This window comes from Procambarus clarkii, chromosome 71 (assembly GCF_040958095.1).
Source record: "Procambarus clarkii isolate CNS0578487 chromosome 71, FALCON_Pclarkii_2.0, whole genome shotgun sequence".
Classification (NCBI taxonomy): Eukaryota; Metazoa; Arthropoda; class Malacostraca; order Decapoda; family Cambaridae; genus Procambarus; species Procambarus clarkii.
Genome location: NC_091220.1, coordinates 12,335,500 through 12,360,215, shown reverse-complemented (window position 1 = coordinate 12,360,215; position 24,716 = coordinate 12,335,500). Strand labels below are relative to the sequence as shown.

Genomic DNA, 24,716 nt, shown 5'->3' with positions numbered 1-24,716 from the left:
GTTGCTCCTGGAATATTTCATGGCTCAGCTGTGTCGTGACACAATAGTGTCTACACTCTACAAGTGAGAGTATACTGTCTGGTGACACTGTCGGCCAGGCACTGGTTCTCGGTTTTTGAATGTGTGTTGGGTGTTATTTGTAGGGTGTCGATTTACCACTTTGTGTGCATCTTACCGTGTCCTTACTATGTGCTTCTATCAATGCTCTCTGGACACTACTTCCTTGCCTCTGTCAATGCTATCTGGATGCTCCTTCATTAACCCAGTCCTTGCTATGTGGATACTCATTCATTGACTCAATCCATGCCATCTGGACACTCATTCATTGACTCAGTCAATGCTATCTGGACACTCATTATTGCCTCAGTCAATGCTATCTGGACTCATTCGTTGACTCAGTCACTGCTTTCTGGACACTCCTTCATTGACTCATTCATTGCCACAGTTAATGCTATTCCTTGACCGTCGTACAGTGTCGACGGTCACTGTTTTTCTTAGAAAAAAACAATAGGAGAGCAGCCAAGAATCACATACATACACACACATTGGAGTGTCTTAGTATGTGATTCTTGGCTCTCCTATTGTTTTTTTCTAAGTTGGACTGTCTACATGTTCAGTTCCCTGCTATTAGACAGCCCCACTGTTCAGTTCTAGAACTGTGTTCTTTCATCTTCTTTTGTGTCACTACCAGCTTCTGTTGCACTGTCTGCTGATGTCTGTAGGTTCCAATCAACCACTCCTGCCCCTGCAGTTCCTTTTTGTTGGGACGGGGAGCTGGGATTACGGCCCAGGCTATGGCCTTTTCCTTATGTTTCTTTGACGGGCAGTACATATTTTATTTAGTGCGGTACACGTATGTCATGGGTAAATTTCCTCATCTGTTCTTCTGAGACACGTGCGTCATTCTGCCCTGCTGGGGCTGGTTGCCCTGCTCCTGCGGGTTGCGGTGTCACTGTTTTCACTTCACGTCACGCGTGTCAGCTCGTGGTGCTTGCTTCCTCATTGGCCTCTGCCTGGGCCCTGGCTCTTAGGCTTTCGTCGCTATGTTGTCCTTGTTGTTTGCAGAGTCTGCGGTTCGGCTCTTTCGGCTAGTGACTTCTTCTCGTCATCCGTTATTCGCTTTGTTGGTCCTTTAGGGGTCCTAGGGGGGGGATCCTTCCGAATGGTGTGGGTCTGCTCACCCGTGTTGGTTCTTTCCCGGCTCTCCAGATTTGGGTTCTTGGTTCCCTGATGGATGTTCCTTCAGGTTCCTTGCTTCAGCGCCTTGGTTTCGGGCACTGCTTGCTCAGTGTCTGATCCCTGGGGTTTCCCACGGCTTCGCCTCTTTCAAATGATCGGTCTGGTCTGTAACGGGGCTGGTTCGGTCTTCTCCTTAAGTCTTCCAGTCTGGTACTTTTGACTCAGGTCTCTTGCCATCTGTTCGGCGATCAGGTGGTTTCAATGATGGTGTCCCACCTGTGTGCTTTTGTCTTGGCAGTGGTATGGGGTTTTGCTGGTGGTCCTTCCTCTTCTTTTTGTCTCTTCCTGGATATCCTGTGCTTTTGTTGCATTCTGCATCTTGTCCTCCCATGGATGTTTGGGACTGTCGGCTTGGCGCATACTGTCGCCTCGTATCGTGCGGCGCTGGCGGAGCCACTGCAGCTTGCTTTCGGTATAGATATCGCTTCTGCACTGTTTCGCAAGCTGTCTCATGTGTTGTTTCACCTCTGGCCTGCTCATGTTCTGCTTGAGCTGTCCTGGTCTTAGGACAGCATGCTCTCCTATCTCTCCTCTCCTTGGTTTGTCGTGGCCCCTTTGGTTCAGGATTGTTTTGCTAAGGCTCTTTTCCTGTTGGCATTGGCCTCAGGGGGGTCGGGTTTGCTGAGCTTCATGCTCTTCTCTGGGGCAGGGGTTTTTGCTCTTTTGGTCGTGGTGATAGGTTTGTTCGTCTGCAGCCGTCACCTTCTTTTTTGATGAAGATTAAGACCGCTGCTTTCTGGAGGGGTCCTTGGGTTGTTGATGCTTGGTTGGTCAGGCCAGGGGTGCATCATGTGTCGTCTCCGGTTGCTGCCCTCTGCCGTTATTTGCACGCCACAGCTTCTGTGTCTGGGGACGCGCTCTGGGTTGATCCGGTTTCCCTTCTTCCCTGTTCTCGGGTACAGGTCTCTCAGGTCGTCCTCAGGGTTATTAAGGCTAAGCAGCCTGCAGTCACTCCCCGTGCCCATGACATTTGTAAGTTTGTTGCTCTTGCTGCCATCTTTGGTAACATGTCCTCGGCTGACGTTTTGGCACAGGGATTTTGGGGATCGAACAGGGTCCTGGCTGCACGCTACCTTGTGATTGTTCCTGGGCGTGGTCTGGCCTGTGTCGCTTTGGGTCGGCGGTTGCAGCCAGTTGTCGCGACTTCGAGTTGAGATGTGAGCGACTGCCTCCTGGGGTAAGTCTCCATTCTTTTTCCTCTTTGGTGAAGTAGCTCCTGGGAGCTGTAGGGGCTTCCCCCAGAAAACAGCGTTGATTGTAATGAAACTCCATTTTCTGGGCGAGTCCTGGAGTCTCCCCGGCAACCCTCCCTCCCTCCAATCGGCAGTTTTCGCGTAATTTGATATCCAGCCTCAGAACTGGGGTGTAGATCGCCGGCACGGGGGTCTGGGGCTCCCCCTTTCTCCCCCCACCCTGGATAGGGGGGGAGCTGCACAGATATACGGTGCAGCTCGTGTGACGTCATGCTCGTTTGCTCATTTTCATTTTCTGTCCACTCGTTTATCTTTTTTAGTCCTTTTCACCAGAATAGGGATGTGTTTTGTGGTGCTTACCTTTCTGGGTGCCTGTCCTGGTCGATGGCAGATATAGAATTCTCCACAATCACATGTGCATTTCTATAGGCCATTGCTCCTCATGCCCCTCTGAGGGGGCCAGGTTCTGGCCGTGGTCCCTGGTAGGCCTAGAACTCCACCCACATCGACTGATGCCAAAGTTAGGGATATCCTTATCAGCCTGGATAACTACAGGGAACCTCTGGGACTCACCCAGAAAATGGTTTTTCATTACATTCAATGCTGGTTTTTTCCTCTCTTTCAGAGATCACCTCATCTACCCCAGGTAATGTCCTCAACAGCGTGTACACACACACACACACACACACACAGAACTTTGTTCAGAGAACCAGACACAATAAGAATTCTAGAGAACAACATAGAGCGGATAGAGGTGTCTAGAGATGAAGTGGAAAATATGCTAAAGGAGCTTGGGAAGAACAAAGCAGCTGGCCCAGATGGCGTTTCACCATGGGTTCTGAGAGAATGTGCATCTGAGCTCAGCATTCCACTTCACCTGATCTTTCAGGCATCCCTGTGTACAGGAATCGTAGCAGACGTGTGGAAACAGGCTAACATAGTTCCAATCTACAAAAGTGGCAGCAGGGAAGACCCCCTCAATTATAGACCTGTATCATTGACAAGTGTAATAGTGAAAGTATTGGAAAAGCTAATCAAAACTAAATGGGTAGAACACCTGGAGAGAAATTATATAATATCAGACAGACAGTATGGTTTTCGATCTGGAAGATCCTGTGTATCGAATTTACTCAGTTTCTATGATTGAGCCACAGAGATATTACAGGAAAGAGATGGTTGGGTTGACTGCATCTATCTGGACCTAAAAAAGGCTTTCGACAGAGTTCCACATAAGAGGTTGTTCTGGAAACTGGAAAATATTGGAGGGGTGACAGGTAAGCTTCTAACATGGATGATAAATTTTCTGACTGATAGAAAAATGAGGGCAGTAATCAGAGGCAATGTATCGGAATGGAGAAATGTCACAAGTGGAGTACCACAGGGTTCAGTTCTTGCACCAGTGATGTTTATTGTCTACATAAACGATCTACCAGTTGGTATACAGAATTATATGAACATGTTTGCTGATGATGCTAAGATAATAGGAAGGATAAGAAATTTAGATGACTGTCATGCCCTTCAAAAAGACCTGGACAAAATAAGTATATGGAGCACCACTTGGCAAATGGAATTTAATGTAAATAAATGTCATGTTATGGAATATGGAATAGGAGAACATAGACCCCACACAACCTATATATTATGTGAGAAATCTTTAAAGAATTCTGATAAAGAAAGAGATCTAGGAGTGGTTCTAGATAGAAAACTATCACCTGAGGACCACATAAAGAATATTGTGCAAGGAGCCTATGCTATGCTTTCTAACTTCAGAATTGCATTTAAATACATGGATGGCGATATACTAAAGAAATTGTTCATGACTTTTGTTAGGCCAAAGCTAGAATATGCAGCTGTTGTGTGGTGCCCATATCTTAAGAAGCACATCAACAAACTGGAAAAGGTGCAAAGACATGCTACTAAGTGGCTCCCAGAACTGAAGGGCAAGAGCTACGAGGAGAGGTTAGAAGCATTAAATATGCCAAAACTAGAAGACAGAAGAAAAAGAGGTGATATGATTACTACGTACAAAATAGTAACAGGAATTGATAAAATCGACAGGGAAGACTTCCTGAGACCTGGAACTTCAAGAACAAGAGGTCATAGATTTAAACTAGCTAAACACAGATGCCGAAGAAATATAAGAAAATTCACCTTCGCAAATAGAGTGGTAGACGGTTGGAACAAGTTAAGTGAGAAGGTGGTGGAGGCCAAGACCGTCAGTAGTTTCAAAGCGTTATATGACAAAGAGTGCTGGGAAGACGGGACACCACGAGCGTAGCTCTCATTCTGTTACTACACTTAGGTAATTACACACACACCTGTGTGTGTGTGTGTGTGTCTAAGTACATGGATGGCGATATACTAAAGAAATTGTTCACAACTTTTGTTAGGCCAAAGCTAGAATATGCAGCAGTTGTGTGGTGCCCATATCTTAAGAAGCACATCTACAAACTGGAAAAGGTGCAAAGACATGCTACTAAGTGGCTCCCAGAACTGAAGGGCAAGAGCTACGAGGAGAGGTTAGAGGCATTAAATATGCCAAAACTAGAAGACAGAAGAAAAAGAGGCAATATGATCACTACATACAAAATAGTAACAGGAATTGATAAAATCGATAGGGAAGATTTCCTGAGACCTGGAACTTTAAGAATAAGAGGTCATAGATTTAAACTAGCTAAACACAGATGCTGAAGAATTATAAGAAAATTCACTTTCACAAACAGAGTGGTAGACGGTTGAAACATGTTAGGTGAGAAGGTGGTGGAGGCCAAGACCGTCAGTAGTTTCAAAGCGTTATATGACAAAGAGTACTGGGAAGACGGGACACCACGAGCGTAGCTCTCATCCTGTACTTACACTTAGGTAATTACACTTAGGTAATTACACACACACACACACACACACGTGTGTGTGTGTGTGTGTGTTGCATGTACAGTATCCATTCAATTTAATGGCCTCTTTTATACCAATCTGCCAGTAATAACGATTGGTTTAGAGACCGGTATCTGGAGCCTCATATACTGGTCTGGGAGTCGATATTACCGAAGGTCAGTATTGGGTTTGTTTTGGCATTGGCGGCCCCTCACATGGCAACAGGCCACCTACCTCCAAGATATTGAGGGAGGGGTGGCAGGCAGTGATTGATGGAGGGAGGCATTGAGGGGGAGAGGCAGTGATGGAGGGAGGCATTGAGGGGGAGAGGCAGTGATGGAGGGAGGCATTGAGGGTGGTATGGGAGGCAGTGATGGAGGGAGGCATTGAGGGTGGTATGGGAGGCAGTGATGGAGGGAGGCATTGAGGGGGAGAGGCAGTGATGGAGGGAGGCATTGAGGGAGGGAGGCATTGAGGGGGAGAGGCAGTGATGGAGGGAGGCATTGAGGGAGGGATGGGAGACAGTGATGGAGGGAGGCATTGAGGGGGAGAGGCAGTGATGGAGGGAGGCATTGAGGGAGGGATGGGAGGCAGTGATGGAGGGAGGCATTGAGGGAGAGATGGAAGGTATTAAGGGAGGGATGGGAGGCAGTGATGGAGGGAGGCATTGAGGGAGAGATGGAAGGTATTAAGGGAGGGATGGGAGGCAGTGATGGAGGGAGGCATTGAGGGAGAGATGGAAGGTATTAAGGGAGGGATGGGAGGCAGTGATGGAGGGATGGGAGGCATTGAGGGGAAGAGGCAGGGAGGGATAGAAGCAGTGAGGGAGGGTGGGTGGTGGTGGCGAGGGAAGAGTGGCAGCGAGGGAAGAGGGGGGGTGAGGAAAGAGTGGGAGTGAGGGAAGAGTAGGGGTTAGGGAAGAGTGGCGGCGAGGGAGGGAGGGAGGTGTTTGGTTAATATGGTTCACTTGTTGTGTGGCTCACTTGTCTAACTTGTCATATGAAGGAATTATTAATTGTAACCTGTGATAGGATGGGCACTAACACAGGAACTAACTTGGAACACAATTACACAATGAACTTTATTTCAATTTAGTTATATAAAATATATCTTACCTAAATGTTACTCGAAATATTACCGACACTTATACAACTTCAGAAATACTGGAGCCCCGGAAATAACGACTTGGATACAGTCCAATATAGGCCGTTAAATTGGGTTGATATATGTGTGTGTGTGTAATTACCTAAGTGTAATTACCTAAGTGTAGTTACAGGATGAGAGCTACGCTCGTGGTGTCCCGTCTTCCCAGCATTCTTTGTCATATAACGCTTTGAAACTACTGACGGTCTTGGCCTCCACCACCTTCTCACTTAACTTGTTCCAACCATCTACCAATCTATTTGCGAAGGTGAATTTTCTTATATTTCTTCGGCATCTGTGTTTAGCTAGTTTAAATCTATGACCTCTTGTTCTTGAAGTGCCAGGTCTCAGGAAATCTTCCCTGTCGATTTTATCAATTCCTGTTATTATTTTGTACGTAGTGATCATATCACCTCTTTTTCTTCTGTCTTCTAGTTTTGGCATGTTTAATGCTTCTAACCTCTCCTCGTAGGTCTTGCCCTTCAGTTCTGGGAGCCACTTAGTAGCATGTCTTTGCACCTTTTCCAGTTTGTTGATGTGCTTCTTAAGATATGGGCACCACACAACAGCTGCATATTCTAGCTTTGGCCTAACAAAAGTCATGAACAATTTCTTTAGTATATCGCCATCCATGTATTTAAATGCAATTCTGAAGTTAGAAAGAGTGGCATAGGTTCCTCACACAATGTTCTTTATGTGGTCCTCAGGTGAGTAAATGATAAGTGTGTGTTTGTGTTTGTTCGTTCCTCTTTATATTAGAGGATCATGCAACACATTTTGCATGTCTGCGACTCCTTTTTCAAAAGGACACTTCTATGTATTGTTTCTTCTTCTGTGCTTTCTTGACTTAAATCATCGACATCTTGTTGTGTCCACTGAAGGGTGTATCATTACTTTTCTCTCCACCTTCTCTCTCTCCTTTTCAATATTTCATAGATAGTTGTCATCTTCCCTCTCACTCTTCTCTTCCAATTTTGTGTTCGGTCTTGTTCCTGTAGTCTTTTCTCATAAGCTTTATCCCTCAGCTCCGGCACCCATCTATCTTATCAAAACTGTATATATCGTGATCATGTCCTTTTTAATATCATCACACTACGTTTCCACAAATACCCAATATGGTGCTCTAGTGTGAGTGTATAAACACTAGATCAACCATGGAACACATACACACTAGAGCAACCATGGAACACATACACACTAGAGCAACCATGGAACACATACACACTAGAGCAACCATGGAACACATACACACTAGAGCAACCATGGAACACATACACACTAGAGCAACCATGGAACATATACACACTAGAGCAACCATGGAACATATACACACTAGAGCAACCATGGAACACAAGCACACTAGAGCACCCATGGAACACATGCACACTAGAGCACCCATGGAACACATACACACTAGAGCAACCATGGAAGACATACACACTAGAGCGACCATGGAACACATGCACACTAGAGCAACCATGAAAGACACACACTAGAGCAACCATGGAACATATACACACTAGAGCAACCATGGAACATATACACACTAGAGCAACCATGGAACACAAGCACACTAGAGCACCCATGGAACACATGCACACTAGAGCACCCATGGAACACATACACACTAGAGCAACCATGGAAGACATACACACTAGAGCGACCATGGAACACATGCACACTAGAGCAACCATGAAAGACACACACTAGAGCAACCATGGAATACATACACACTAGAACAACCCTGGAATACATACACACTAGAGCAAGCAGTAGTATAGAGACAACATCACTCATACTGGTAAGCCACTTGAAAACCCCTGACTCTCAAAGCGACATTCTGCTTGGTGTATCTTGCTCTGACTTCAGATACTTTTTTCTTTGTTGATGTTACTATTTTATTAATAAGTGATTCAAAGTATTGTGATTAAATTCTTTGTTAGGTAAACGAACGTTGGACCTCAACCTGTCCTCAGACCAGCGGTCGACCCCAGAGACGCATTAGATTAGATTAGATTAGATTAGATTTTTTATTCAGGTAAACAAGTGCTTCACTGAGGAATTTTGTTCGAACCACAACACTGTAAATGCTTTACCCATGTACTACAAATACAAATAATCGCCAACAGAACCTAAACACTAACCTAACCTAACCTATGCCTATATATGCACAATATGCTAATATATTATAATATTAATTTATATTTGAGAAAATTCCCGTTTTGAATGAACAGCATTTAAAAATTTATGAATGCGTCTGTGAGGTCAACCGCTGGATGTAATGAACTTGAGTTGAGGACAGGTTGAGATTATGTTGTAGGCTTTGTCTGTATCAAACTATGAAGCCAGAACTTGTGCAGTATTGTGTAATGAAAGCTGCTAGTTTGAGCGATGATTGAGGGTTTTATCCCGCTTTGCTGATTATATACATACCCTACACACAGAAATCACAATAACATGATATATCAAATAACAAATCCACAAGGGCCGTGATGAGGTTTTGAACCTAAGCACCGAGTGTTCCCAGATGCACTCTTGTCAACTGTACCACCACATGGTATAAGAATTGCAACCTGGAGTGCTACTGCTTCCAAGAGGATCCCTTGTTGATTTGTTCATATACAGACACGATAATCTTGTTATATTTGCCTAATATTTTTATAATTACTTATTATATTATCAGGATTTGTCATACTCTTTCACTTTCTCTCAATTTTGACTTTGATATATAGATCTCAGTACTGTATATTAATTATTATTGCTAAGGTGAGCATGTAACAGTTCACTACATAATAACACCAACACCCCGCCCTACGTCCCAAGTTACAGCCCCGCTCCTGTGCCAGGTAAGTCCACGACGGGCTCACCATTGCCCGTGCTACTTCGAACTTTTTGTTCCGAGTAGCTGAATCTTAAACAACAACAACAACGCCCTACATTAATTCATCCATCTTGCTAATATGGTACAGTAGTTACCTGAGGTTATTCATCCTCTTAGAGCTGGGGACGCTCTTTAACATTTCAGTTGGGAGGAATGCTGGGTTGGGAAATTATTAACAATAATTTATTTTTAACAAATAAGATTAACAAATAATTTTTTGTTCATAATAGAGAAACTTGTGGTTTGTGATGATTGTTGTTGTAATGAGGTGGTGTTGGGGTCTTGTGTTTCAGAATGTCTTTATATGATACGCTGTGACCACGTTTGTCTCCACCACCGCTTCCACTTGCAGACGTCTGGCAAATGTCTGGTAAAATAATATAAAAGTATTCTTTCTAATATAATTTAATTTTAATTTAGTGTTTAATATTTTGGTGAGAATCAACCAAAAAATAATAAACAGAGTTTCTCTACAGACTAAAAATTACATTAATGATTCTTAGGAGCAAATACCAAAATATAATATCAATTTACTAAACAGACAGAAGAAGATTTTGAGTGACTAGATGCACGATATATTACCAAATAAGAATATTAAAGTTTGTATTGGGTATAGTTGGACGATATGGTAAGAGAGAGAGAAAATGCCAGGTTTACACTGGGCCTTGTTAATTAACCACAGTTGGCCAACCTTCACCTGCGCTAACTTAGAGCAACAAACATAATATTGTTACATGTTACACTACCTGAAGCATTATTTACAGCAATTCTATTTACAGCAACGTGCAATTGCATACAGGAGTGTGAATTATCTTTGTCTAGTGTTTAAAGTTTATTATTGTATTCTTCATCATACATTAGTGCTATTTAGCCACAGAGGCTCACAGCTTTCCTTTGATCATTATTATATTTTGATATCTGCATACTTTTTGGAATTACATATCTTTGGTAATTATATACTTTTGATAATTGCCTACCTTTGATAAGTCTCACTTTTGATTATTGCCTACTTTTTGATAAGTGCAAATTAAATACTGTACTTTTGATTGCATACTTTTCATAATTGCATAATTTTGATCATTAAATGTTTCATAAATGCATGCTTTTAATTCTTATTTACTTACGATAATTACCCGTATCCTGACCTTTTCCCAGTGCTATATAGTCGTAATGGCTTGGCGCTTTACCCCTGACAATTCCCTTCCCTTCTGATAATTATTTGATTATATAATTCATTGCCCTTGATACTTAGTGAGTACTGTGGATGGCAGTTACTATGGGTGGTGACTTAGAGGTGTGTGTGTGTGTGTGTTTCAGCACGACGAGGAGAGTGTGAGTGTGTGCGAGGAGTGTGGTGCCGGCCAGTACCTCCGCGACCTCCACACCTGCGTCAGCCGCCGAGATTGCAACTGCCACCTCAACGGCGTCTCAGTTCCGGTAATGTCTTCCGTGTCCTGCAGCCTTGTACCCATTCATTCACTGGGGTCTGCTTTGCCGTTTTGCATATGTCCTTTTTTTGGTATAGTTAAAATTTGTCACATTTTTCCTCAAACTGGAATTTAAGATGATCTTATAATATTTCCTTACCAATTTGCTATTCCAGTCATCGTAACGTAGAAACACGGAATATTAATTATAATAATAATAATATTGACAATGATAATGGTTAAAGAAATCACATTAAAGTGATATATCAATGATAAAAACAGTAGGAGCCATGAGGAGGATTTGAACTTGCACACTGGGTACTCCCACGCACACGCCTGCTTAACCACGACATGCTCAAAAGCAACGGAACCAGTGATTCAACTGAATCTTGTAGGGGTTCCTAAAACTTTCAATGAAGCCCGATTAAGGTTTCACACAGTGACCGCATGCACTCTGGCTGTGGTATAAGACCCCCCTCTCGAGCACTCTGGCTGTGGTATAGGACCCCCTTGAGCATTGGCTGTGGTATAGGACCCCCTTGAGCACTGGCTGTGGTATAGGACTCCCTTGAGCACTGGCTGTGGTATAGGACCCCTTGAGCACTCTGGCTGTGGTATAAGACCTCTTGAGAACTCTAGCTGTGGTATAGGACCCCTTGAGCACTCTGGCTCTGGTATAGGACCCCTTAAGCACTCTGGCTGTGGTATAGGACCCCTTGAGAACTCTAGCTGTGGTATAGGACCCCTTGAACACTCTGGCTGTGGTATATGACCCCTTGAGCACTCTGGCTGTGGTATAGGACCCCTTAAGCACTCTGGCTGTGGTATAGGACTCCTTGAGCACTCTGGCTGTGGTATAGGACCCCTCGAGCACTCTGGCTGTGGTATAGGACCTCTCGACCAATCTGGCTGTGGTATAGGACCCCTCGAGCACTCTGGCTGTGGTATAGGACCCCTTGAGCACTCTGGCTCTAGTATATGACCCCTTGAGCACTCTGGCTCTGGTATATGACCCCTTGAGCACTCTGGCTCTGGTATATGACCCTTTGAGCACTCTGGCTGTGGTATAGGACCTCTCGACCAATCTGGCTGTGGTATAGGACCCCCTCGAGCACTCTGGCTGTGGTATAGGACCATCTCGAGCACTCTGGCTTTGGTATAGGACTCCTCGAGGATTCGGTTGAACACTAGTAAATATGACAGTGGAGCAGGTTCAATGTACGAAACTGGAAGGTATGGGTGAGGTACTGTACATCTAGATTATATGGTATATGTCTACATTATATTACACTATAGTTGTAGAAGATTAGTGCAGTGAAGAGAATATGTTTAAAGGACTTGTCAAATGAGCTAATAAATTACTAGTATAAATTGTTTGACTTAAACCATAGTTATATTTATACATATATATTCGTAAGAATGAACATTGTAAGAGCAGTAACTAGAGAGGCAGATGTGTTGTGAGTGTAATGTGTAAGTCTGATGGCGATAGAGACTAAGGAGTATATAAGAGGTGATGAGTAAGGTGTTAACAAGCTCCTTGTCCCTTCCACCATTCCAGTTGTTCCACTGTACTTTCAGTTGCATGTCATGTCCCCTCCCGTCATTGCTAGCCATGCGCGGTATGCAAATTTAGTCAACATTTGTTTGTCTCTTCTTTCAAATGGAGGTTATATTGGTGTTTGCTTCTGAATACTCTAGAGTTACCTATTAACCAGATGATGCTCTCAATAAATGTTCCACCCAGAGACCTGAATTGCCACGAGCAATGTTAATTTAACGTCACCAACGTTGATTCAACATTGAATTAATGTTGATTCAAAGTTGAAGCGACGCCATTTGGAGATCGTGCCTACATGGTACCCAATACTGAGTCTTAAGGTTAACATTGTTCTCTTCAAATCGAGTTTCATGTTACAAAAGTCTTGCCCTTATGAGTACACTGTTAACTTTCGTCTAAAATTTTTCAGTTCAATCAATGTTCGCATGTTCATACAGCATAATTTTCCGTGATTTGTCTCGTATTTTACAATGTTTAATATTTTGTGTCTCTACCATGCGACAATTGTGCACGTTCAGCCTGGCCAACCGGTGAGGAAAAGTGATTGTGAGATTTGCCAGTGCGTCAACAACAACCTCGACTGTAAAGACGTTTGCGTCACGCCGACGTTGACCACATTGACAACTCCATCCCCTTCCACACCGGTAAGATATAAACATCTTATGTATTATCATCAGTGTTAATCCACTTTTGGATATGACGTTTCAAATACATGCTTCTAAGGTCTCCTGATTTGCGTTATTCTAACCCTAGGAGTGCTTGTAGATTTGCATCATCCTATCCTTGAAGATATATATAATGTCCATCCTCTTGGTGTATAATTTTATTCTTTCTTCTGGAATTCATTTAATATGCTTGACTCTCCTATTAATATATAACAGTAAACTGTAAATGTTACATTACATTACATTATAATGCACATGTGTGTGCACTCACTCATGCATGCGCACGCACACACACACACAAGACAAAGAAAAGGAGATAACATCTAGGTCAGAAAGAGCTGTAGAAGAAACGAAAGTAGTAGATAAAATTGTTGGCCTCGTGGAAGGTCTTACTACCATAGAGAATGTGTGTGACTACAGGAGAATATGCAGATTTGTAAAAGGGAAAGATCGACCTTTGAGGATCACCCTAAATGGTGCCAAACAGATGGAAGAAGTACTAAGGAATGCTAGAAAATTACAAAAGTGATGAGGACGGGAAAGTGTGGTTGTTAAGACGAGATCTTTCAAAAGAAGATAGAGAGAAGCTGACACTGAACCTCGCCGAGGCAAAACCTTTAAATGAGAGCAGGAATGAAGAAGAAATCAGTTCTTTTTTCTACAAAGTGATAGGAGTAGGCAGACCAGTAAAGTGGTACATAAAGGCAAACCAACAAAAGGATTAGAAAGAGGCGGAGAGAGGAATAAGGAGAGGGGGAACAAGTTCCTGAAAATTCCATACACCAACATAGATGGAGTGAGATCGAAGATACTAGGGTTAAGTGATGTAATACAGCTGCAGACACCAGACATTGTTGCACTCACGGAGACAAAACTTGGAGATGTTATTTTAAATGAGGTCATATTCCCAAGGGGCTACTCAATTTGGAGACGGGACAGAAAAATTAGGAAAGGCGGTGGCGTTGCCATGCTGGTGAAAGAACACCTAAAGGTGAACGAAATAATGACTGCCAATCCACAAGAAGTTGACATAATAGCACTTGAGATCTACCATGAGGATGATAAACTAATGATCATAAATGCATATAGTCCACTGCCAAGCAGCACATGGTCAAAGGAGGAGCTAGATAGTAAACGAGAAGGTCTTATAACAATAATGAGAGATTATAGCGAGAGCGAATAATGATAGATCACGACTGTTGATAGTCTGTGACTTCAACTTGAAATACATAGACTGGGAAGCATATGAAGCTAAAACAGAAGATTTTTGGACCTGTAGATTTGTAGACCTCATCCTGGAAACATTCTTGTATCAACATGTTAAACAAGCTACGAGGATGAGGGAAGAGGACGTTCCCTCCATGTTAGATTTGATATTTACCAGGAAGGAGGAAGAAATACTTGACATTCAGTACCTTCCTCCCTTGGGTAAAAGTGATCATGTCTTTTTGGGAATAAAGTATGCAATGCATTATAATCTGGAAGAAAATAAGGAGGTTGAAGCAGTTGAAAAACCAGACTTCAGGAGAGGACATTATGGCAACCTTAGAAATTTTTTTAGTAAGTATAATTGGACAGACTTGTTGCTAGGCAAGGAAGTGAATGAGATGTATGTCAAGTTTTGTAAAATATATGATAAAGGTACAAAAAAATTTATACCAAAACAGAGATGCAGAACTAGGAAACAGGATTGGTTCAACAGAAATTGCGATAGGGTCAGAGACCAAAAGACACAAAAATGGAATCAATACAGGAAGAGGCCAGACCCCCAAACATACTAGCGATACAAAGATGCGAGAAACAACTACACGGCAGTGAGGAGAGAGGCAGAAAGAAATTTTGAAAAAGGGATTGCAGACAAATGTATATTCAGAACCAGGTATATTTTATAAATTCATAAACAACAAATTCCAGGTAAAGGATAATATTCAGAGGTTGAAAATGGGAAATAGATTCACGGAAAATGAAAAGGAAATGTGTGAAACATTAAACGAAAAGTTCCAAAGTGTCTTTGTACAAAATGAAATCTTTCTGACAGAAAAATGAGGGCCGTAATCAGAGGCAAGGTTTCGGATTGGGGGAAGGTCACGAGTGGAGTACCACAGGGTTCAGTTCTTGCACCGGCAATGTTCATTGTTTACATAAATGATCTACCAGTGGGAATACAGAATTACATGAACATGTTTGCTGATGATGCTAAGATAATAGGGAAGATAAGAAACCTAGATGATTGTCATGCTCTTCAAGACGAAATAGACAAAATAAGTATATGGAGCAACACTTGGCAAATAGAATTTAATGTGAATAAATACCATGTTATGGAATGTGGAATTGGAGAACATCGACCCCACACAACCTATAAATTATGTGAGAAATCTTTAAAGAATTCTGACAAAGAAAGGGATCTAGGGGTGATGCTAGATAGAAACTGTCACCTGAGGACCACATTAAGAACATTGTGTGAGGAGCCTATAGTACGCTTTCTAACTTCAGAATTACTTTTAAATACATGGATGGCAAAATACTAAAGAAATTGTTCACAACTTTTGTTAAACCAAAGCTGGAATATGCAGCGGTTGTATGGTGCCCATATCTTAAGAAGCACATCAGCAAACTGGAAAAGGTGCAACGACATGCTACTAAGTGGCTCCCAGAACTGAAGGGCAAGAGCTACGAGGAGAGGTTAGAGGCATTAAATATGCCAATACTAGAAGACAGAAGAAAAAGAGGTGATATAATCACTACGTACAAAATAGTAACAGGAATTGATAAAATCGATAGGGAAGATTTCCCGAGACCTGGAACTTTAAGAACAAGAGGTCATAGATTTAAACTAGCTAAACACAGATGCCGAAGAAATATAAGAAAATTCACTTTCGCAAACAGAGTGGTAGATGGTTGGAACAAGTTAGGTGAGAAGGTGGTGGAGGCCAAGACCGTCAGTAGTTTCAAACCGTTATATGACAATGCTGGGAAGACGGAACACCACGAGCGTAGCTCTCATCCTGTAACTACACTTAGGTAATTACACGTAGGTTATTACACACACATACTCATTCACTCACTCACTCACTCACTCACTCACTCACTCACTCACTCACTCACTCACTCACTCACTCACTCACGCACTCACTCACTCACTCACTCACTCACACACTCACACACTCACACACTCACTCACTCACTCACTCACTCACTCACTCACTCACTCACTCACTCACTCACTCACTCACTCTCTCTCTCTCTCTCTCTCTCTCTCTCTCTCTCTCTCTCTCTCTCTCTCTCTCTCTCTCTCTCTCTCTCTCTCACTCTCTCACTCTGTCTCTCTGTCTCTCTGTCTCTCTCTCCCCCCCATCTTGTGCTGTTCAATGGCCAGGTCAGACCCACGGTAGCTGGTCTCCTGCTACATCTGTTTTAAGTTTAGATGACCTTTATATTTTGTAATAATGTGAGGAGTGGGAGCGTAATTGTACTGCTCCACTCAACAAGGCTTATTATATACATATAAGCTTCCCAGTGTCATCGCTTATAGTTGTCATCTATTATGTTGATGATATGTAATTATATAGTTTGACTTTACTTCCTAGAGGGTTTGTGTTTTTGTTAGTTTACCTTGTGTTATACACTTTACCTCATGTCTTCTGAGAGGTGTTGGCTAGTATACAATCATTAACGTCGTATGAGGTAGTGTGATGCTGATCCTCAATTTTTCTTATGGAAACACATTAAAAGACAATTTTTTTTAATTATATAGCTGCCAAGTTGTACTGAATGGAGCCCGTGGATGAGTGAGTCAACCCCCAGCTTAGGAGACGAGAGAGAGCCTTTGGCTGACCTGCTCGACCGCCTGTCCTGCCCCACACCACTCCACATTGAATGTCGAGTGAAAGGAAGTAAGTTTTGATTTTGGAAAGTATTTGTTTGTTCTTTATAGTCTTATGTAACTTTCGATATTTTATTTGTTTAATGTGACGTGTAGCACCAGTGCTGTTTGTCAGTGTCATGGCGTCATGAGTCACAGAGGAGTCATCGTAAATGTTTCAGTTTAGTAATCACTGTGTTGTTATTGCCTGGGATTTACTAGGTTGTTTATGCTTTTCTTTGCCATACTATACCATACTTTGCTTGTTACCTCATCTCAGCATTGCCAATACTAAGAAGTATTAGCACACACACACACACACACACACACACACACACACACACACACACACATACACAGTTAGGTAATTACACACGGAACAGTACACAATGAAGGGGAACTGCCTACCTGTAACGATTCGAGAGAGAGACCTGGGAGCGGACGTAACACCTAATCTAACTCCTGAGGCACATATAAATAGGATAACGACAGCAGCGTACTCTACACTGGCGAAAATTAGAACATCATTCAGAAACCTAAGTGAGGAGGCTTTTAGGGCGCTTTACACTGCCTACGTGAGACCAGTCTTAGAGTATGCCATGCCATCATGGAGCCCCCACCTGAAGAAACACGTAAGGAAACTGGAGAAGGTTCAGAGGTTTGTGACGAGGCTTGTCCCAGAGTTACGAGGGATGGGATATGAAGAGCGTCTGAAGGAAGTGAACCTTACGACACTGGAGAAAAGAAGGGAGAGAGGAGATATGATAGGGACTTATAAAATACTCAGGGGAATTGACAAAGTGGAAATAGATGAAATGTTCACAGGTAATAATAACAGAACGAGGGGACATGGGTGGAAACTGGAAACTCAGATGAATCACAGAGATGTTAGGAAGTTTTCTTTTAGCGTGAGAGTAGTGGAAAAATGGAATGCACTTGGGGAACAGGTTGTGGAAGCAAACTCTATTCATAATTTTAAAATTAGGTATGATAGGGAATTGGGACAGGATTCATTGCTGTAAACAACCGATGGCTGGAAAGGCGGGATCCAAGAGTCAATGCTCGATCCTGCAAGCACAAATAGGTGAGTACACACACAGGTGTGTTGTGTGTGTGTGTGTGTGTGTGTGTGTGTGTGTGAGCGAGTGACTGGTGTGCTCGCTTCTGGTTCAGTTGGTAGCTTGATACCAGCTGCTGGATGGGTTACAGCCCACTGGTGCCCTCCACACAAAATGAGCAGAATAATGCTCTCCAGGAATCTGCCACTCTGGTCTGTTCCCCCCCCCCCCCACTGCTTAATGGCCGGACTGTAGTGTTTTGAGACCTCCTTTGATGTATAAGACTCTGGCGCCCACAGAGACCCCACCCACCGGAGAATTACCCTTCTCAAGCAACACACAAATGTGCACTTGCACTCCTCTTCAGCAATACACTACTTCTACTGATGCTGCCAGTCTGACGTTCTTGCTCAGTGTTACTGAGTCTGTCTATTTCTAAATAATACTCTCATATATTGTGACTCACTGTCTCTTTTTTCTCACTTTAAATTACATTTATTCTTGAATGGAAATAAGTATCTTGAAAATGATTTGGTCTACAGCTGACTCTCTCTCAAATATTTACATTGTAATGGCAAAATTGGCTTCAGTTAATTAGGCATTATGTTCAATATGAACAGTTTGAACTATATTAAAGGCTTAAAGATGCCTTTTAGAATTGATCATCACCTTACATCTCCATTATACTGTACCAGTTGTGTGCATGCAGAGTACAAGAGTACTTAGGTAACACTGTAGCAGGTGTTGTTAACTGTTGTGTTGCCCCGCCAGGCCGCAAGTCTCCAGGCAGAGTGGACCAGGGCGTGGTGTGCGACACAGAGGTCGGCCTCCTGTGTCTCGCCTCCCTCAACCCTCAAGGCTGCTCGGTAAGAACTGCAAGGACTTTAAGACAGGAATATTTACAGCATGGCTTTAGAGACAGTAATCTCACTCCCGCGGTAGTGCTGTTTTGTGTACAGTATTTGGAATGTAGATATTCAAGAAGATTCACTTGCATTGTTCTTAGAAATAAATGAGCAAAGGTTACAGTACTCAGCAATGAAATTAATATACATTGCTTGGCAATTTTGTATTTATAATTTGAGAGATAATTATAAGACAAATATATTGATGTGTACTATAAAATTATTTTTAATAGGTAAAATAATTTTTAATTTGTAAATTTTTGTGTAAGATATAAATAGCAAAACCAAAAATACATGTGTTCAAATTGGATGAAAAAATACAAAAATAAGATACGATAGATAAAATTGATAAAATAGCACAATACAAATATATTGATTGAGATTTTAGTCTGGAATCTTGACAGACCTAAAGTGTTGGAAAACCGTTCTAGCAAGATTAGTGGGATGATTTTATTGTCAGAAGTTGTAGATGATTGTAATAGACTGGAGAGGTCGAGGTGGTGTGGGGTTGATGGTTGTAATAGACTGGAGAGGAGGTAGTGTGGAGTGGATGGTTGTAATAGACAGGAGAGGAGGTAGTGTGGAGTGGATGGTTGCAATAGACTGGAGAGGAGGTAGTGTGGAGTTGATGGTTGGAATAGACTGGAGAAGAGGTAGTGTGGAGTTGATGGTTGTAATAGACTGGAGAGGAGGAAGTGTGGAGTTGATGGTTGTAATAGACTGGAGAGGAGGAAGTGTGGAGTGGATGGTTGCAATAGACTGGAGAGGAGGTAGTGTGGAGTTGATGGTTGGAATAGACTGGAGAGGAGGTAGTGTGGAGTTGATGGTTGGAATAGACTGGAGAAGAGGTAGTGTGGAGTTGATGGTTGTAATAGACTGGAGAGGAGGAAGTGTGGAGTTGATGGTTGTAATAGACTGGAGAGGAGGAAGTGTGGAGTGGATGGTTGCAATAGACTGGAGAGGAGGTAGTGTGGAGTTGATGGTTGTAATAGACTGGAGAGGAGGTAGTGTGGAGTTGATGGTTATAATTCATTACAGGTAGATATAATGTTTTGTAGAATATGAATTAGTATAATATAAATTTTATAATAAATATTATACTCAATTCATATTATTATTAAGGTGTAATAAAATTTAGTACAGGTTGTAGTAAGTTTTATAAAAAGTTTTAATTTTTAAATGTTGTAATAATTTGTTTAAACTGCATATTTAAAAATAATTAGGATTGGAAGGTCCTGATAAACTTATGACTGACTCTTTAACACTGTTACTTTCAGGATTATGAAGTGCGCCTCTTGTGTGAGTGTCCGGTCACTGAAGCCACCACAGGTGAGTACACCACCACACTGCTGTAGTGTCCTCACTGTACTACTGTAGTGTCCTCACTGTACTGCTGTAGTGTCCCTCACTGTACTACTGTAGTGTTCTCACTGTACTACTGTAGTGTCCTCACTGTACTACTGTAGTGTCCTCACTGTACTACTGTAGTGTCCTCACTGTACTACTGTAGTGTCCTCACTGAACCCACAACAGGTGAGCACACCTGTGCACCACGTACCACCATGGCCATGAGTACACCACGACCACCATGGCCGTGGCCATGGACGTCTTCGAGTCAGCGTTGTCTAGGCGTTGCCCATTCTATGTGGTGCTCTTACCCGCCTGCGAGGTGTTCATGGTGGATGCCTTTCGGCAGGACTGGTTGAGGTGGGGGTACCTGTTCCTCTTCTCCCGGTCCAGTTGTTGCTTCGGGTTCTGGCTCGGTTGGATCCCATTCCTACGAGAGTAGTCCTTATGGTCCCTTGGTGGCCGGCCCAGCATTATTTTCAGACGCTGCTTGATAGGTGTCCGAACCCGGGGCATTTTCCCGCGGCTCCGCCTCTTTCGGCAGGTCGGACCGGTCCTGTACGTGACTGGTTCGGTCTTCTCCTCGGCTCTTCGCGTCTGGTTTTTTTTACACGGGTATCACCATCTCTGTGGTGATCAGGTGGCTTTGTTGATGGTGTCCCACCTGCGAGCTTCGTCTCGGCGACAGTATGACGTTCCTGGTGTTTCTATGCACTTTTTCTTGCTCTTCGTAGGTTGTCTTCTCTTTCACATCGGGTTGTCTTGTTCTTTCTTGGGTTTTCAGGACTACAGTTTTTGATGTTTCTTACTATCGCCTCGTTTTGTGCGGTGCTGGCGGAGCCGCTCTGGCTTGCGTTCGGGGTGGACATCACATCTGCCCCATTTCGTACGCTTTCTCGTGTTTTGTTTCACCTCCGGCCTGCTCATGTGTCGCCTGAGCCGTCCTGGTCCTTGATCAGGGTGTCATTTTATCTTCTCCTCAGTTTGTGGTAGCCCCTTCGGTTAAGGTTTCTGCTCTTTGGTACTGGTAGTAGGTTTGTATGTTTGCAGCCTTTCTCCGTCCTTCTGGCGACGGTCGAGACGGCTGCTTTCCAGAAGGGTTTTTTTTGCCGTTACCTGTGTACCATGTCTGGGGATGCGCTTTGTGCAACCCATTCTCGCACTTGTTTACAGTCAATATTGGCTTATTTAATAAGTGCATATGTGACATACTAATTGGTTGTGAATATTTTAGTTTACCTTGAAAAGCTTCATAGAAAACACCGACCTCACCTAACCTTCTTAGTATGTTAAGATAAGCATCTTATTGCTTCTTATTTACAATTATTACTTAACCTATCAATAGTATAGGTTAAGTAATAATTGAAATTAAGAAGCAATAAGATGCTTATCTTAACATACTAAGAAGGTTAGGTGAGGTCGGTGTTTTCTATGAAGCTTTTCAAGGTAAACTAAAATATTCACAATCAATTAGTATGTCACATATGCACTTATTAAATAAGCCAATATTGACTGTAGGCAAGTGCGAGAGCTGGTTGCTTTGTGTTGATCCGGTTCCCTCATTCCCTGTTTCAGGGCTCGGGTCTCCCAGGTCGTCCGCAGAGTTTTTAAGTTTTCCAGCCTGCATTCTTTCCTTGCGCCTGTGCTGTTCGGACGTTTGCAGCTTTTGCTGCTGCGTTGGTGACGTCTAGGGTTCATTTCGGCCGCAGGGATTTGAGGGTCGCACAGGTTCTTGGCCGCCCATTCTTTATGCGCATCTGCTCCTGTGCATTCTTGTTGCCTTGGGTCGCAAGTAGCAGCCTGTTGTCTTGGCTGTGCATTGCGGAGTTTGTTGTGGCGCCTCCAGGGTCAGCCCTTTCTTTTCCTTCTCTTTGGGTATATAGAAAGTTTTGTAAATGTTAAGAGTTTGTTAGCAGTTAGCCAAAGATGGACTTTATTAAGTTCAGTATTCACTGTAACACTTAGAGCAAGGGGGGTCAGGACTGGAAAAAATGAAAGTTGTTTCATCATCAAATAAGATTGGTTTGAGGTGTTGAGAGGAATTTGGAAGGTCATTAATGTAGTTGAGAAAGAGGAGAGGGCCAAGTATGCTGCCCTGTGGAACGCCAATGTTTATGGGTAGTGTAGGAGAAATGGAATTATTCACAGAAACATACTGGGGCCTTTCAGTAAGGTAAGACTGAAGGTATTACCTCTGACTCCATAATGATGTAATTTAAGAAGAAGGTTTTTGTGGTTGACAGTGTCAAAAGCTTAACGTAGGTTCACAAATAACCCAACAGGGAACTCATTTTTATCAAGAGCAGTATTTATCAAGTTAATCATACTAATAGTGCATCGTTAGTGCTTTTATTGGGTCTAAAACCATATTGGCAAGAGCTAAGTATATTGAGTTTGGCAAGATATGAGTAAAGCTACTTGTAGATTAACTTTTCAAATATTTTAGACAAGGTTGGCAGAATTGATATAGGTCTGTAATTGTTGACATCAGTGAGATCACAACATTTGTGGACTGGGGTTACTCTCGCTTTTTTTTAGAATATCTGGAAAGGTTTGGAGTTCGAGTGATTTGTTGAAGAGCAATGCAATGGCAGGAGCTAGAAATCTGGAGGCTTTTTTTGTAAATTAGAGATGGTATCTCATCATGGGTGCTTGACTTAGTTTTAAGGAAAAGACTTTAAAAAGTCTTGAAAGATTGTAGAGCCTGAAGAGATTATAGAGCCTGTGTTGTGTCTGGTACTTGAAGAGATTCTAGACAAGCGCTTCTAGTTCATAGATAGCATCTAGTATTTTCAGTACCTCAAGAGTCTCGAGATTCAAATATAAATTTAACCTGATTTGCATCTATTGCTTGTAGAGCCTCATGAGTTTCTAGTGTGTCTATAACAATTAGTGTCTGTAAGGCCACTGTGGCTTGTTGAAGCTCCAGAGCTTGCTAAGCCTCTAGAGCCTCTATAGTTTGTCGAGAGCCTCTTCCCGTGTTGGTTGTTCAGTACTGGAACTGGGTGCAAGTTATCAGCAAGAGCCAGTTTGATAAGTGAAGCTCTCAGGGCCACACCAACACGGGGGAGGGGTACTGTCCCATCCCAGGGGGAGGGGCACTGTTCCAACCCCAGGGAGAGGGGCACTGTTCCAACCCAGGGGGGAGGGGCACTGTTCCAACCCAGGGGGAGGGGCACTGTTCCAACCCAGGGGGAGGGGCACTGTTCCAACCCAGGGGGAGGGGCACTGTCCCAACCCAGAGGGGAGGGGCACTGTTCCAACCCAGGGGTGAGGGGCACTGTCCCAACCCAGGGGTGAGGGGGCACTGTCCCAACCCAGGGCTCACCAAGGCCTCCTAGGGCAAGACCAGGCCTGCTAGGTTTCATCTAGGGGCCCCCTATGGTGAGCCCAGACCCACTAGGGCACATCCAGGCTCCCCTAGGGTGAACCCAGACCTTCTAGGGCAAGCCCAGGCCCTCTAGGAGGGCCCAGATCAAGGGGAGCCGGTGGCTGAGTGGACAGAACACTGGACGCTTGATCCTGTGGTCCTGGGTTCGATCCTGGGTGCCGGCGAGAAACAATGGGCAGAGTTTCTTTCACCCTGATGCCCCTGTTACCTAGCAGTAAATAGGTACCTGGGAGTTAGTCAGGTGTCACGGGCTGCTTCCTGGGTGTGGAGGCCTGGTCGAGGACAGGGCCGCAGGGACACTAAGTCCCGAAATCATCTCAAGATAATCTAGGGCACATCCAGACCCCCTAGGACGAGCCCAGGCCCTCTAGCACTCATCCAGGCCCCTTAGGGCGAGGCCAGGTCCTCTAGGGCTCATCTAGGCCCCGCTAGGGCGAGCCCAGGGCCCCTCCTAGGGCATGCTCAGTCTCCCTTAGGTCAGACCCAGGCCCCTCTAGGGCGAACCCAATGACTGTCCTTCACCAAGATGCTGGGACGTCCTGGAATGCCACCTGTACACTGCTAGGTGAACAGAGGCATCAAGTGTAACTAAACGTGCAAAAGGAATTATACTGCAGGATTACAAAGTCTGAGAGAAAGGGGTTTGATGCTGTGAAATCCTTATACTCTTATACTCAACTTGTACTCTCCTATATACCAAAGAGAGTATAAGTTGAGATCTATTCTCAACTTTTGTCAAACCTACTAACTGATGGCATTTAGGGTGTCATGATGTTAATTAGTGATAGTTATATCAGTCATAAAAACAGATATAACTATCAGTTATATCCGTTTTTAACTGGAAAAAACTGGAAACCTTTCAAAGTAACTTAAGAAACACACTGAGCAGTGTTTCTTGTTACGTCTCACTTGTCACTGGCAATTTAAGGTACCCATGATGTAAACTTGCACTTTTTTCTAGTTCATTGAAGTTAAAGATGCCTTCTATGTTCCTTGGCAGAGTCTACATCAACCACCACGACCATAACACTCCCAACGATGACCACCCCGCCGCCGCCCTGTCACCCTGACGGGTAAGTTTACCAACCAGTTTACTTATGAGTGCTTGAGGAAATACATTAACATACAGTACTCAGTAAATACATTCACTGCATGTTTAGCTGATAATAAAGG

The 24,716-nt window shown here is 43.4% G+C and overlaps 1 protein-coding gene across 1 annotated transcript in view; it reads left to right on the top strand.

Annotated features, from left to right (window-relative positions):
• LOC123745537 (hemocytin) overlaps positions 1 to 24,716 on the top strand; it is a 246,400-nt gene that overhangs the window by 121,575 nt on the left and 100,109 nt on the right. Inside the window, 8 exon segments of the mRNA XM_045726149.2 lie at positions 3,058 to 3,078; positions 9,621 to 9,697; positions 10,645 to 10,764; positions 12,834 to 12,959; positions 16,735 to 16,873; positions 18,672 to 18,766; positions 20,083 to 20,134; positions 24,544 to 24,616. Of these exon segments, the coding sequence (XP_045582105.2) occupies positions 3,058 to 3,078; positions 9,621 to 9,697; positions 10,645 to 10,764; positions 12,834 to 12,959; positions 16,735 to 16,873; positions 18,672 to 18,766; positions 20,083 to 20,134; positions 24,544 to 24,616 (703 nt within the window).